The sequence below is a fragment of the Hemitrygon akajei genome, chromosome 5, assembly GCF_048418815.1.
Source record: "Hemitrygon akajei chromosome 5, sHemAka1.3, whole genome shotgun sequence".
NCBI lineage: Eukaryota > Metazoa > Chordata > Chondrichthyes > Myliobatiformes > Dasyatidae > Hemitrygon > Hemitrygon akajei.
The window spans coordinates 82,462,276-82,478,573 of NC_133128.1; the positions used below are offsets into that span (position 1 = coordinate 82,462,276).

The 16,298-nt window shown below is 41.7% G+C and overlaps 1 protein-coding gene across 10 annotated transcripts in view; it reads right to left on the reverse strand.

The window, feature by feature from the left end:
* Positions 1 to 5,624: 5,624 nt before the first annotated feature.
* LOC140727918 (protein Shroom2-like) overlaps positions 5,625 to 16,298 on the reverse strand; it is a 238,621-nt gene continuing 227,947 nt past the window's right edge. For all 10 annotated transcript variants that reach the window (XM_073045889.1, XM_073045898.1, XM_073045890.1 and 7 more), the window contains 3 exons: positions 11,212 to 11,380; positions 8,043 to 8,315; positions 5,625 to 6,887 (listed from right to left, as the gene is read on the reverse strand). In XM_073045889.1, coding sequence (XP_072901990.1) covers positions 6,618 to 6,887; positions 8,043 to 8,315; positions 11,212 to 11,380 — 712 coding nt within the window. In that variant the 3' untranslated portion in view covers positions 5,625 to 6,617. The remainder of the gene's footprint in view (positions 6,888 to 8,042; positions 8,316 to 11,211; positions 11,381 to 16,298) is intronic.

The following is a 16,298-nucleotide window of genomic DNA, read 5'->3' on the forward strand; positions in this document are numbered from 1 at the left end:
AATGATATACTAACAGATAAATACACATGGCTAAGGACAAAGTAAAATTCCTTTCTTTTAATGTCAATGGGCTGTTGAATCCATTCAAATGCAGTAAGATTCTATCAAAAATTAAGAAAGAACAAGCCCATGTAGTTTTACAGGAAATTCACTTAAGTGATAATGAACATGGAAAATTAAAGAGAATGGGCTTCACTAATTTATTTTTCTCCGCATATAAATCAGGACATAGAAGAGGAGTTGCTATTCTCATCTCAAGCAAGCTAAATTTTGAAAAAGTATTCTAAATGGGAGATAAGGAGGGCAGATATACTCTGGTAAGGGGGAAATATAGACAGAAATCCAGTTACTTTATTAAATATATACGCACCCCCAGGAAGTGATACTAGTTTCTTCCAGAAAATTACTAATATTATGGTAGTGGAAACAGAAGTTCTCTTGATATGTGGGGGAGACTTAAATTTACAATTACAACCAAAGCTAGACTCTTCAATAGAAAAACCTATGAAACAATGTCCTTACATAAGAAAGTTAATACACTTTTTGAGGATGTTGGTTTAATTGATATACGGAGGGACCTTTTCCCTGACAGAAGGGATTACACTCATTATTCTGCCTTCCATTCCCTATATACAAGAATAAACTATTTCATAACATTTGGAAAAGATAAAGACAAAATAATCACCTGTGGAATTGGGACAATAGATGTAAGTGACCATGCACCTATATATTTATCTGTTGATTTTGACCTACAACCAAAGAATAGTATGTGGAAGCTAAATTGAAGTCTACTCAATGATCCCTATTTTAAGGAACAAATTAAAAAAGAAATTGGTCTCTACTTAGAATTCAAAGATAATGGAGAGGTTTCACCTCCCATTCTATGGGATACTCTGAAGGCTGTCTTAAGAGGGAAAATTATAGCCATATCTTCATATAAAAATAAGGAATAAAACATTAGAGGAATAACAAAATAAGCTGAAGGAACTAGAGAAAAACACAAATGGAGTTTGGCACAGGATACACTAGAGGAAATTTTTTAAAAATTAGGAATGAAATTAATAGTTTGGCTACACAAGAAATTAGAAAAAAAATTAATGTTTCTGAAACAGAGGCACTATGAAAGTGGATCTAAATCTATGAAAAAAACTGGCGTGGAAACGGAAAAAAAAATCGCAGAAAATACAATTCATAGAATTAGGGATCCAAGAACAAAAGTGATAAAAAAAATAAGCTAAGTGAAATTCAAGAAGCGTTTGAAATGTTTTACAAAACTCCATATTCCAAAGTTCCAGGGGGAAGCATAACCTAAATTGACACCTTCTTGAATTCTCTAGAGTTACCCACTTTAAGCAAAGAACAAAATAGAACGATGACTGCTGACATAACTGAAGTTGAATTAAAAGCTGCGATTAGTAGGCTTAAATTAAGCAAGTTACCAGGATCAGATGGGTATACGGCAGAGTGGTACAAAGAATTTAAAAATGAGTTAATTCCTGTTTTACTACCCACACTGAACTGGGCTCTAAAAAAGGCACAAATGCCACCCAGTTGGAAGGATGTGATAATCTCAGCTATACCAAAAGAAGGCAAGGATAAAATGGAATGTGGGTCATTTAGACCAATATCTGTTCTTAATGTGGATTATAGAATATTTACCTCCATCATGGCCAAACGATTAGAAGAGTTTCCACCCACACTGATACATAAGGATCAGACAGGTTTTATACAACACTACCAAACACAAGACAATATACGAAGGACACTTCACATTATGGATTATATAAAAAAAATGAAATTGAAGCAATAGTGTTAAGTGTGGTTGCTGAAAAGGCATTTGATTCAGAATTTTCTTTACAGAATTTTACATAGATTTGGTCTACATGACACAATTATTAAAACTATACAGGCACTATATGACAATCCTACTGCTAGGATTAACATCAATGGATATTTATCTAATAGTTTTACCCTAGACAGGGTTGTGCATGGTCACCGCTACTCTTCGCATTATATCTGGAACCATTAGCTCAATACATCAGACAAAATGAAGATATCAGGGGAATTACTATTAAAGGAACAGAGCATAAATTGGCCTGTCACACAGATGACATCTTGATCTATCTAGGGCAGCCAACATACTCTTTACCTAAATTGATGCAATCCTTTGAACAATATGGTCAATTATCAGGATACAAGATCAACATAGATAACACCCAATTACTTTCATATTACTATAGCCCACCAAGAGAAATTGAAAGTAGATACCCTTGGGCATGGCACACAGAGTCTTTCAAATATTTGGGCATCATTATGTCAAAAGATTTGGCAAAATTATCAGAATGCAATTATCAGCCTATATATAAAAATTAAGGAAGATATAACAAGATGGAAACTAATTCCTTTTCTTGGTCTCAGTTTTGAAGGATTGAATCTATTAAAATGAATATACTGCCCAGACTACTATATCTTTTTCAGACCCTACCAGTAGAGATTAACCAAAATCAATTTAATGAATGGAACAAGATGCTATCAAGATATATATGGCAAGGTAAAAGGCCTACAGTTCGTCTCAAAACTTTGCAATTAGCCAAGGAAAAGGGGGGATGGGGCCTCCCTTCTCTTAGAGATTATTATTTTGCAGCACAGTTGAAAGCTGTGATATGTTGGTGCAACACATCATATGACGCTCAATAGAAAAACATTGAGGAGAAGATACCTTCCATCCCCATACAGGTAATTTTGGCTGATAACAACCTACAAAGTTACATAAATACTATTGATAACCCATGGGTGAAATGGACTCTTAAAATATGGAAAACTATTATAAAAGAATATAAACTAGAGAGAGACATTGCAATTCTTAAATGGTGTGCATATGACTCAGATTTTACACCGAATAAACTGGATGCTAGATTTAAGGACTGGACAGCGAAAGGAATAACAGCTATTTGCAACATAATGAAAGAAGGAACACTGTTCAGTTTTGAAATGCTCAAAGAGAAACACTTGTTAGAAAAACAAGACTTTCATCGGTATTTACAGATGCAACAATATGTTAACAGGATGGTTAAAGATGTAACCAAGGCAAGTACATGTCAGATAGAGCTATATAGAAAAGCATATAATTCAGACAATGGTAGTAGAATCATTTCAAGCGTGTATAAGAGTTTGTCAAATCTTAAAACACATTCGACTTCATACTTTAAAACAAAATGGGAGAAGGAAGGAGGGATAATTATATCTGGGGAAGAATGGACAACAATATGGAGATATCAATGGAAGTGTACCAGTTCACAGAAACGGAAGGAGTTCAGGTGGAAAAACTTGATACGATATTTTACTACACTCTCTCAGAAATCCCGTTATGATATTAACATCCCTGTTTGCTGGAGAAGTTGTGGAAATCAAAATGCAAGCTATTATCATATTTTCTGGGAATGCCCCGTTATCAAAGACTATTGGAGTGGGATACATAATGCCCTACAAGACATCTTTAAATGTGAAATACCCTTAGAGAGTAAGACCATATATTTTGGGTATATACCTCAAGAATGGTTGAAAAGAGATAAATATTTAATAAATATACTCTTGGTGACTGGTAAAAAGGCTCTTACTAGGAAATGGTTATCACAGGAGAGCCCAACTTTAAATACATGGATGGAAATTACAATGGACATTTACAAAATGAAGATAACAGCATCTGTTAATCATAAGTTGGAACAATTTGATTCATAGTGGGAAAAATGGTTTAACTACACAACACCTCATAGGCCTGATTTTATTCTCACAAGTCAATGAATATGTTGTTAAAAAAGATCACTCCCTACTTTGTACATAGTTTTCTTATTTCGATTGTTCTTTCTCTCCTCTCCTTTCTATGAGTGTACACCTCAGATAATTATGTGGAGATTTGAGACAAATATGATTATATGATATATATGTACAGTATCTGAAATACATCTTATGGAAATGTTTGTTCAATGATACACTTCAATAAAAAATAAATTACAAAAAAAAGAAAGCTGGACCACTGTCTTTGGAGGTTAATAGTTTTCATTTAAAAACTTTAAAGTTATAGAAGTAATTGTAATTTAATTCATAATATTGTCTTTCATTATTTACTATCTATGGGGCTTTTGGGGGTAATTTAATTTCCATTTGATAAAGAACTAGTAGGGGTTTTAATTCCCAACACCCTGCACCACATTCCAAGTCCAGTAGGTGGCAATAATGCATCTTTAAGCGAGACTGCCAATCCCCACTAAACATCAGAAGGAGGTGGTCCAACTGCTGGTGAGTCAGTACCCTGGCAAAAATTACATGATAAAGACCAAAGAACACTCTTATTGAAAAGCTCAAGTCAGGAGATGGATACAAGAAAATTTCCAAGTCACTGAATATCCCTGGGGTACAGTTGTCAATCATCAAGAAATGGAAAGAATATGGCACAGCTGTAAATCTGCCTAGAGCAGGCCATCCTCAAAAACTCAGTGACCATGCAAGAAGGGGACTGGTGAGGGAGGCCACCAAGAGACCTGTGACAACTTTGGAGGAGTTACAAGCTTCAATGGCTGAGATAGGAGAGACCTTGCATACAATAACTGTAGCCCAGGTGCATCACCAGTCACAGTTTTATGGGAGAATAGCAAAGAGAAAGCCACTGTTGAAAAAAAAACTCACATGAAATCTAAGGTAGGGTTTGCCAGAAGGCGTGTGGGAGAATCTGAAGTCAGCTGGAAGAAGGTTCTATGGTCTGATGCAACCAAAATTGAGCTTTTTGGCATAAGACAAACACCACACATCACCAAAAACACACCATCCCTACCGTGAAGCAGGGCAGTGGCTGCATCATGCTGTGGGGATGCTTCACTGCAGCAGGTCCTGGAAGGCTTGTGAAGGTAGAGGATAAAATGAATGCAGCAAAATACAGGGAAATCCTGGAGGAAAACCTGATGCATTCTGCAAGAGAACTGCGACTTGGGAGAAAATTTGTTTTCCAGCAAGCATAAAGCCAAAGCTACTCAGGAGTGGCTTAAAAACAACAAAATTAATGTTCTGGAGTTGCCAAGTCGGAGTCCAGACTTCAATCCCATTGGACTTGAAAAGGACTGTTCACTGACAATCCCCATGCAATCTGACAGAGCTTGAGCGGTTTTGTAAAGAAGAATGGGGAAACATTGTAGTGTCCAGATGTGCAAAGCTGATAGAGACCTATCCACACAGACTGTAATTGCTGCCAAAAGTGCATCTACTAAATACTGATTTGAAGGGGGTGAATATTTGCAACCAATTATTTTGTGTTTAATAATTGTACTAAATTTAGATCAATATGTAGAAATTTGTTTTCATTTTAACACAAAAGAGTTTTTCTGTTGATCAGTGTCCAAAAAACTAAATCAAATCCACCGTGATTCAATGTTGTAAAACAATAAAACGTGAAAACTTCCAAGGGGGATGAATACTTTTTATAGGCACTGTAACTGTGCCTCCCTCAGTTCTGTCAGGTAACCCAATTCTTCTTAGCAGAATTAAACCAGTGTTCACAAATTCTGACTATTCCTGATTTTGCTCCTTCTCAAATGTGCACATGTTCAAACCAAGAACTTAAACAAAACGTCTCATTAGGTAGAGACAACAAAATTCAGAACTTTAATGGTCCAACAACAGCCATCAATTATTTTGTTTTTAATATATATTAAAAACACACAGTGTCAATCCATTCAGAATACCTAGAGGACTTTACAGAAGCCCTGGCAGTATAGTTTGAGTGACTGAAAGCAAAACCTTCTCTTTAATGCCTGGGTGTAAGCAAATCTTCATCAGTGTTCGCCTGATAACATAGTTGATTAGTTTTTGCTCTTTAAAAGACCAAACACACATTGTAGAAATGAAAGCTGAACCACTTTGAGATCCAACACATATCCAATTCATTCAAGAGTTGAGCTTTTTCCTTAGGTGTTAAAAGCCAATGTTTTCCTAGAGGAACCAGTACAGACAAACACATAAAAATCAATAGCCCGACCCATTTTATCTGCCCTATTCGGGCATAAGAATTTGTAAACCAAGAAAAACAAAATAAAATTGATTTGTTCCGATGACTACAACCTAAAATAACATCACTGGATTCTGTAACCACCTATTTATTTTAATTATGCTACAATAAATTAATTTAATGCACATTTTAAAAAAACAAAATTCAGTCATCACATCATTTTATGAATGTATAATATTTGTGTCATGGAATTACCCTGTACTTAGAATACAGGGGGACAAAGTACCAGGTTCTTGGTTGACTGCTGTAATGAAGATGTTCTTTGCATTGTTTTTAGGTCAAAATTTGAGCAAATTTTGTGGGGAAAGGTGGAAACAGAAATGTTAAGTATTTGCAGCTAAACATGCAGAAGCTTATCAATATTACAAGTACAACAATGGGATGTTGCGGAGAATATTGAAGCTCTCTGAAACACAGCTTTCAGTCATTTGGGCAATTACTCCCATGCTCAGCTCCCCCTAGTGGACAGATCCAGCTATACCACGCACACCGGCAGCAAAAGGGGAACATATACACGCAAAGGTAGCACCTCAATGTCCAGTTAGAGTTAACCCTTTACATTCTACTTTGATCTGCAGTCAAAGGGTAGGCTCTCCAGCAGGCACTTCAGCTGTTCCTCGCCCAGCTTGATCTTGTCCTCCAGCTCCCTCTGCTCAATGGTAAGAGCTGACTTCATTTTGACAAAATGTTCATAGTCCTGGAGGAGCTCATCAGTCAGGTAACTGGACAGGATGTCGAAGACCAGCCGCTCCCGCCTGTCCAGGTTCTCCTTCAGTTCCTTTGCGTCTTCGTGCTGCCTCGTGAGGAGCTTCTGCTTTTGAGTGAGGGTCCGCTGAGAAAGATAAGCACAAGGTAACTCATCTGTCTGAATGTGTTGCACAAGTTCAGCTGTGCCAACCTTACCATCTGGAGTCACCAAAAGATACAGCATGGAAACAAACCCCTTGCCTCATCCAAGCACCCACCCATTTACACTGATACCACGTCAATTTCACTTCTGTTATCCTCCCCGCATCCCGACATCTCCCCACACATTCTACCCACCAACCACAACTCACCTACCAACATCTCCCCACATTCTGCCAACCACAACTAACCTACCAACGTCTCCCCACATTCTGCCAACCACAACTAACCTACCAATATCACCCCACAAATTCTACCAACCAACCACAACTAACCTACCAACGTCTCCCCACATTCTACCAACCAACCACAACTCGCCTCCTACCAAACCTCACGCTCTCGAGATGGGCGAGGACAACAGAGCACCCAGAGGAAATCCTTGCAGTTACAAAGAAGGCATGCTAACTCCACCACAGACAACACTGGGTTTCAGGATAGAACTGGGATCACTTGCCCTGCAACATTCTGATTACCCCTCAGGCCAGTTGGCTCATTGGGTTCATACCGGCCCCCAGCAGTGCAATGCCATTAATTCTATTCTCCTTTGCCTTCACCCCTACAGCCCTGAAGCCTATATTCTCTCTCTCTCACACTCACACACACACATATATGCCTACCAACTCCCCTTTTAGTTCTTCTGTCATTTACCAATTTACAGTAACTAAATCACCTGTCAGCACACCTTCAGAGTGAAACTTAATCAGTGGCAAAAGAGAATGTGCAAACTCCACACAGACAGCACTGTGGGAATGAACCCAAGTCTCAGTGAGGCAGCAGCACTACCTGACCAAGCCCACAACCACTGAAGGAAATTACGCCAACTATAGTTCATGAGAGAAGTACCCACAGCAGTAAATACCTCTTTGCATCCTTGGTCCAAGCAAGACTTCCCCATCCTTTGAAGGTACCAAAGCTACCAAGATTACAGTCCCATATGGACAACTCCCTAAGCCAACATCCTTCAAACAAAGTTTGAATAAAACTTGATAAAGTAATGTGAGCATGGCCCAGGTCATCAGCCCATGATCACAAACACTACATCAGACGGCATAGCGTTTCCAGGACGTGCAGAGCCACATACCCTTTCATCTGGAGAGGCATCCTCCTCCAGGGTGTTGAGAGCATTCTCCACCCTGGCCAGCCGACCGGAAAGAGACAACAGCAGGTTGACCACCTTGTCCAGATCTCCGATGAACATTCTGAACTTGTCGAACTCGTTGGGCTTGCACACTTGCTTCACCACAGACTCCACCTCGTCACCCAGGAGGTTGTTGGCCTGGATGTCGTCCTGCAGGCTCTCCCGGGCCTCTCGCAGCACTTGCAGCTTCTTGCTTATACTGTCGATCAGCTCTTGCTGCAGAAACCAAACAAGATTGTTAGTGGAGGCACGAGATTCCGCAGATGCTGGAAATCTCAAACAACACACACACACACAATGCTGGAGGAACACAGCAAGTCAGGCAGCATCTCTGGAGGGGAATAAACAGCGGGCATTTCAGACAGAGATCCTTCATCAGGACTGGAAAGGAAAAGGGCAAAGGCCAGAATAAGGTGGTGGAGGAGGGGAATGCCCTCAAGTTGGCAGGTGATAGGTGAGACCAGATGAGGGGGACAGTCGGTGTGTGGGTGAAAGGGGGATGGAGTAACAGGCTGGGAGGAGATAGGTGGAAGAGGTAAAGGGTTCATGAAGGAGGAATCTAATGGGAGACAACAGTGGACCATAAAAGTAAGGGAAGGAGGGAGAATCAGAGGGAGGCGATGGGCAGGTGAGGAGAAGAGGAGTAAGAGGCTAACTAGAATGGAAAATGGAAAAAAAGAGTTGGGGGGGGGGAGAGAAATTACCAGAAGTTAGAAAAAGCAATGTTCATACCAGCAGGTTGGAGACGGTATTAGTTGGAAAATGAGGGGCTGCTCTCCAAACCTGAGTTTGGCCTCGTCGTAGCAATAGAGATGGTCATGGGAACGAAAAGTCAAATTGAAATGAGTAACCACGAGATCCTGCCTTTCACAATGGAAATAAAGAGGATGCTCAACAAAGCTGGTGAGGGAAACGTGGCTGATGTGACATACAAAGACTTGATAAAGTGCCGCATAAGAGTCGTGTCATTAAGATTAAATGTTGTGGAATATAGAGGAAAATTGGTTATAAAAACAGTAAAGAGTAAAACAATTTTTGTTCGATGGGACAGATACGAACAATGGACTGATTCTTAATATATTTATAATTTTAACTTGGACACATAGGGCAGCATTTGGAAATGTATGTGACACCAACAATATGAACTGTAAAGAGCAAAGTAATATTTAGGGAAATATAGGCTGGCTGATATACTGGGCAAGAATGTGGCAGCTGGAATTTGATGTGAGATATGTTGCATATCTGTGGGAAGACTGAGGAGAAGCATTGTAAACCAGAGGCTTCAATTCAAAGGAAGACAAGAAGGTTTGAAGGGTGTACATCTGCACAGTTGGTTATAAGTGACAGGATGCAGGTATGAAAACAGAAGCACAGTGTACAAGGGCTAGGATGCCAACATGAACCTTTATAAAATACTAGTTTGGCCACAACTGGAGTATCTGGGCCACAGCTGGGGAATGAAGCTTTAGAGAGGATACAAAAGAGATTTATTAAAATGCATCAGGGGTGAAGACCATAAGACATTGGAGCAGAATTAGCCCCATCGAATCTGCTCCGCCATTTCATCATGGCTGATCCATTTTCCTCTCAGCCCCAGTCTCCTGCCTTCTCCCCGTATCCCTTCATTCACTGACTAATCAAGAATCTATCAACCTCTGTCTCAAATATACCCAATGCCTTGCCTCCACAGCTGCCTGTGGCAATGAATTCCACCGATTCACCACTCCCTGGCTACAGAAATTCCTCCTCATCTCCATTCTAAAATGATGTCCCTCTATTCTGAGGCTGTCTCCTCTGGCCCAATACTCTCCCACCATTGGAAATATCCTCTCCACGTCCACTCTATCAAGGCCTTTCAACATTCGATAGCTTTCAATGAGATCACCACTCATTCTTTTGAATTCCAGCGAGTACAGGCCCAGAGCCAACAAAACACTCCTTTCAATCCCGGATCATTTTCATGAACCTCCTATGAAGTCATACATCTTACGGTAACTAGATGTGAGGGAATTTGATGGAGGTATTTACAAGCATGAAGGGTATAGACAGAGAATAATTGTTCCCATTTGTGCTGGGAGTCAAAATGAGATGGCATAAGTTGAAAATAATGTCAAAAGAACTGAAGGTGTCAAGGACAATCTTTTCCACAGTGAACAGTGACAGTCTGGAATGTGCTTCTTCAGATGTAGTGTTGGAAAGGAGCTAGATGGGAAAGGAAATAACTTACAGGGTGACTGTGCGTAGTGTGAGGGAACAACAGCTTCTGAGCTGTTTTGTGATTCATCATAAGCTGGATGGCAGCAGGAACAGAACTCGCAGGTCTCTCCATTTCAAACCACGGTGCATGTGGCTGGTTTCCTCATGAGAAGAACATAAAAGCATAAGAAACAGAAACAGGAGACAGCCATTCGCTCCCTCGAGCCTGCTCCACCATTCAGTAAGATCACAGGTGATCTCAATCTCCAGAATTCTCTTGTAGAGTTCAAAGGGATCACCGCTCATTCATCCAAATCTAAGTCCCAGTCGTCAATATACTGAGCCTTCTTTACACTCCCCCTACGAGTATATCCTTCCTAAGGTATGGTTTCATCAGAGCCCTATATAAGGTGTCTTCAACCTACACACAAGGTCCCCTTGTAATGAAGGCCAACACAGACCATGTTATAGGAGCCAAATTAGTCCACTTTGTCTGCATCACCATTCAATTATGATTTTTTTTCGACCCTTATTCTCCCACCTTCTCCCTGTAACATAAAAAACAGACTCTTCAGCCCCATTGAGCTTACACCAACCATCAATCATCCACTTACATTAATTCTATATAAAGCTATTTATTCTCTCCAGTCTCGTCTGCTCCCCTAGACACTGATCTAGACCACTCATCTAGACACTGGGAACAATTCAAGGTGGCTATTTACCTGAATAGCTATCTATGTGTTTTGGGATTTGAGCACCTGGAGGAAGCCCACAGTTACATGGGAGACCTTCACGTGGACAGCAGCAGAGGTCAGGTTTGAACCTGCGTCACCACTGGCTATGCCACTGGGCCGTAGGAACGAGGGTGCAGAGCTCGTGACCGGATGAGTCCCTCAGGTTACCCAGAGTGGATTACCTTCTTTTCTGTCAGGTCAGCACTCAGCTCATCTTCAGAATCCTCCTCTTCCTCCATCTGCTGCTGCATGTCCTTCAGCTTGTTCAGCAGCTCAGCCTTTGGGGCAGACGTGCTGTAGTACGTCGAGCTCGTGGTCAGGGACGCTCCGATCGGCATGCTCTCTTCTTCCCTGGTGAAACATGTGGCAGAATTAGCACTTGTGTACCACACTTAAAATACAGAGCAGTACAGCACTGGAACAGGCATGTCAGACCACCATGCCCCCATCAAACAAGATAGCAAATTAGATTAAATCTCTTCTTATAGTTATATAAATCCTTGGTCAAGCTATATAGGACCCTGATCAGACCCCACTTGGAGTACTGTGTTCAGTTCTGGTCACCTCATTACAGGAACGATATGGAAACCATAGAAAGGGTGCAGAGGAGATTTACAAGGATGTTGCCTGGATTGGGGAGCACACCTTATGAGAATAGGTTGAGTGAACTCGGCCTTTTCTCCTTGGAGTGACGGAGGATGAGAGGTGTATAAGATGATGAGAGGCATTGATCGTGTGGATAGTCAGAGGCTTTTTCCCAGGGCGGAAATGGCTAACACAAGGGGGTATAGTTTTAAGGTGCTTGGAAATAGGTACTGAGGGGATGTCAGGGGTAAGTTTTTCACACAGAGAGTGGTGGGTGCATAGAATACTCTGCTGGCGATGGTGGTGGAAGCAGATACAATAGGATCTTTTAAGAGCCTCTTAGATAGATACACGGAGCTTAGAAAAATAGAGGGCTATGTGCAAGGGAAATTCTAGGCAGTTTCTAGAGTAGGTTGCACGTTCGGCACAGCATTGTGGGCCGAAGGGCCTGTAATGTGCTGTAGATTTCTATGTTCCATGCTCATGATCCATAACCCTCCATTCTCTGCAACTATCCAACAGCAACTTTCAACCACAAACCCCAACCCACAACCTGGTCCAGACACCTACCGCTACTTGTGTAAAAAAAATTGGCCCACACATCCCAATTAAGTTTCCCCCTTCTCACCCTAAATGTATGTCCTCTAGTATTTGACATTTTGATCCTGGGAAAAAGTTCTGATTATCTACCCTCTTGTAAATCAGATCTCCTCCTCAGCTTCCAACACTGCAGAGAAAACAAACCAACCTCTCCTTAAAGCTCACACTCTTCTAATCCAAACAGCGTCTTGGTAAATCTCTTTTGTACCCTTTCAAAAGCATTTACTTCCTAGGGCAACCACTACCCTAATCAATCATTTTAATTGCCAGCTCAGCAATGGGTAATCAATGTGTCCCTGGCTCAAAAGCAGCAATCAGCTGAAATGAAATGCAGCCCCTCCATCATAAAAACCTGGCCAATGACCAAAGGTTTTGTAAGCTCAGGAGAGCCAGCACTCATTGTGTACGGTAATGTGTAACTTTGAACAATGTCCATTCAGGTAGAGTTTGAGACTGGCCCAAGCCTTCTATCCAGGGACGGAGAACTGTCAAAGCTCTTGTTTGGGGCATTGGCTTTAAGCAGGGTGAAGGGGTGGAATATTGGGGTAGGCTCCACTCGGATCTATCTGAACGACAAAGCAAATGCCTCCAGTAAGACCATCTTCAAACTCAATGAAAGCGCATGAAAATTTTCTCTGTGGGCTAATAAACTGGATGAGACACCTCATTTTTACAAAAGGAATAAATATATCACACTTTGTTCCCAGAACTACTGGAGGAGTCCCTTGCTTACAGAGCCTTGGGGCATTTTACACAAGGTTCACTGACCCTTTATTCAATACCTTAGGCAAAAGGGTGCAGCACCCTTTCAGACCTGCACCAGCATGTTCACATCTCCGAAGCTGGGCTTCAAACCAGGACACGAGTTAGATGCCAGTTGACACAGTCTCAACTTCCCTAAGGAAGTACAAGGCCCTGAATAAACACTCAAGAACCATGTGCCTTGAATGTTTATTTGGTTAATTAATCTTTAAGCATCCTTCAATACCCGCACCCAACAGGAACCAAGCCTCACTTGAAACTGCTGGATTACTCTTAGGATGACAGCTGATCGTAATGTAACCTCGTTCCTGCCTAACTGGTAACACTACACCATGTATCCATGTCACTCCACCTTAAAAATACCCAGACAGCTACTCTTTGAGAAGGGAGATTCGTGACCCTGAAACAAAGAAAAATGTAGCACATCTCTCATTTTTTTAAAAAGCAAATTAAACAATGACCCTAGGTCCAGTCAGGACTGCAGGAAAACAGAGGGAGTATTAAATTAGAGCTGGAAGGGGGGGGGGGGGGGGGGGGAGTGCACATTTCTGTCCTGTTTGGATTTGGCTGGCTGCCATGATCAACTCTGGCTACTTTTGATGCTTCTCCAGGAAGGGTTGGGGATGGTGGTGTTTCTTCAAAGATGAAGTAATTCATTGTTTTCAGTGATGAGAACGATACCAGCCTGTGGAAGATGCCGTGGGTCTCCTTCCAGCCACACTGTGTCACGGCTTTTCTTGATGACTCGTTTATATTGATGCCCTCTAGTTACGTTTTATTTTCTCAAATGGAAACGTCCCCGTTCTATCCACGCTAACAAAACCCTCCATCATTTTAAAGGTCATTATTAGGTCGTCCTTATGCTTTCCTTTCTCAAGAGAGAAGGACCCAGTCTAGTCACCTGTTCCTGATGTTCATACTTTTGTATTTGTGGATCATCCTTGTACACGGTATCGTCTCTACACACTCATCAGGGTCTCCAAATCTCTTTGATGAAGCGGTGTTTGCTTTACTCTGAATGTGATCCCATCAGGATTCCACACAGGATAACTCCTACTTTCCACATGTCCCTCTGAGTAATGTTTAATGTTCGTTGGCAGTTTTGAAGCTTTGCTAACCATAAAGCAACTTGAAGTGATCTGTATATTTTCACATCACCTGGACTGATAGCTTCCAAGTAATAAACTGTCCAAGTCAATCAAGTGAACTGCTTTGCCCTGGATAGTAATGGAGTGAAAGAGGCACGCAGTACAGAATCAGGCCATTCGGCCCATCTTGTCCATGTCAGCCACAGGATCTTTCTACAGTATATTAATTCCTTTTACAAGCACTTCAAAGTTCAAAAGTTCAAAGTACATTTGTTATCCAAGTATGTGTACATTACACAACCTTGAAATTCCTCTCCTTACAGGCAGCCACAAAGACATCCAAAAGAACCTATTTTAAAAAACCATCAAACACCCACTGTGCAGAGAGAAAAACAAATTGTGCGAACAATAAGTATAAGCAAATAGGATTCAGAACAAAAGTGAGTCCTTAAGCATGAAGCCCAGAGCAGCCGGAGCAGGCCGGAGCCTCAGTGTAGAGCTGAATAAACGTTGCAGAGCCCTCAGACACAGAGCCTGGAGCAGGCCGGAGCCTCAGTGTCAGTTCAGTGTAGAGCTGAATAAACGTTGCAGAGCCCTCAGACACAGAGCCTGGAGCAGGCCGGAGCCTCAGTGTCAGTTCAGTGTAGAGCTGAATAAACGTTGCACAGCCCTCAGACACAGAGCCTGGAGCAGGCCGGAGCCTCAGTGTCAGTTCAGTGCGGAGCTATAGCCTACTGTGCTTTGTTGATTCAAATGCTTGTCCAGATGCCTCTTATACGTTATGAGAAAACCTGCCTCTACCGACTTCTCAGGTAGTTCAAATGCTGTCCAGTGAAAGGTCTTCCCAGTGCTCAGCATCTTGAGAGCTGTTGGTGGAGAGCATTCCAGCACGCTCCTGATTTGTTGTTTGATGATGGTTTTATACAGTAAACTTTCGGCTTCGAGATCCAAGCCATAACCCCTGCTTGCATTTCCATGTGTCCTCAGTGATGTATTCACTGACTCAGAACCCAGCAAGATTTGGTCATTCCCACCTCCTGTCCACCCTTCCATTTGTCCACACCCTTGGAAAGGGTGGCCAGCTCATATGCTTGCTAAATTCCTGAGGAAACCTTGAAGTAAAGGTTAGGAGAAGCCACAATGTGCTTGTAACCTCTTGGATATAACCTCACAAGAGTTACCCTCGTTGACTTTTTTGTATTCAATTAATAATCCTTAAAATAATAACCCTAGAAAACATTAACTTAGGGGCGATTTCTTGTCAATTTAAAAGGGCAAATGGGTTTTATGCAGATGAACAAATTGGTCAGTTTGGACATGGTTGACCAAAATTCTGTTTCTGTGCTCTATTACCCTATGACTTTAGATGTTTAGAAGTGAAAAATCCATGAAAGCTGCTGTTTGTAGCACACCAATGGGGATGGTGAAACATATGAATTGTCGAGTGTTATATGGAGGGAGTGAGTGAGGGCGAGGTCAGCTGAATTATGTAATAGACATTGAACACTGTCCTTTAGGTGAGCAGGGACCTCACTTGAGGATGACAAACTCTCAACCACCATCTTACCCTGGATGGCATTGCCCAAGCAATCATCTTGAGAATTTATAACCTTGACATTGGAGCTTGGAGTGCCTGCATTTCCGTCACTCGGTCCGTACTCCTTGCTGCTCCGGTAAACCAGCCAACAGAATCAAAGACCCCACCCACCCCATAAAGTCCCCCTTCTCCCTCCTTCCTTTGGGTAGAAGGTACAAAGGTCTGAAAGCACTTACTGCCTGGCTCAACAGGGGTTCCCAACCTGGGGTCCATGGACCCTTTGCTTAGTGGTATTGGTCCATGACATAAAAAAAGGTTGGGAACCCCTGGTCTAGAGTAATTCCATCACTTCCATTTCCCTCTCTTGATTTTCATTAACCCTGCAACTTACTTTCTTCTCATGTATACATCAACCCCTCTTAAGATTCTTTTTGCCAGATACCTTAAGGGGCAACTTAAGCTAGCCAGCTAACCAATCCCGAGGTCCTTAGGGTTTGGGGGGAAACCAGAGCACTTGCGGAGAAATGCAAAACTGAAGCCGGAGAGAGAACGTGTAACCAGATCAGTGTAGCGGTGAGGTAGCAGCACCAACTGGATGGTCACTCTCTTGTTACATAACCCCACCGTACAGTCACAGAGCAACACACACCAAGCACCAGGGGAGCTGAGCAGGTCAGGCAGCACCGATGATGGAAAT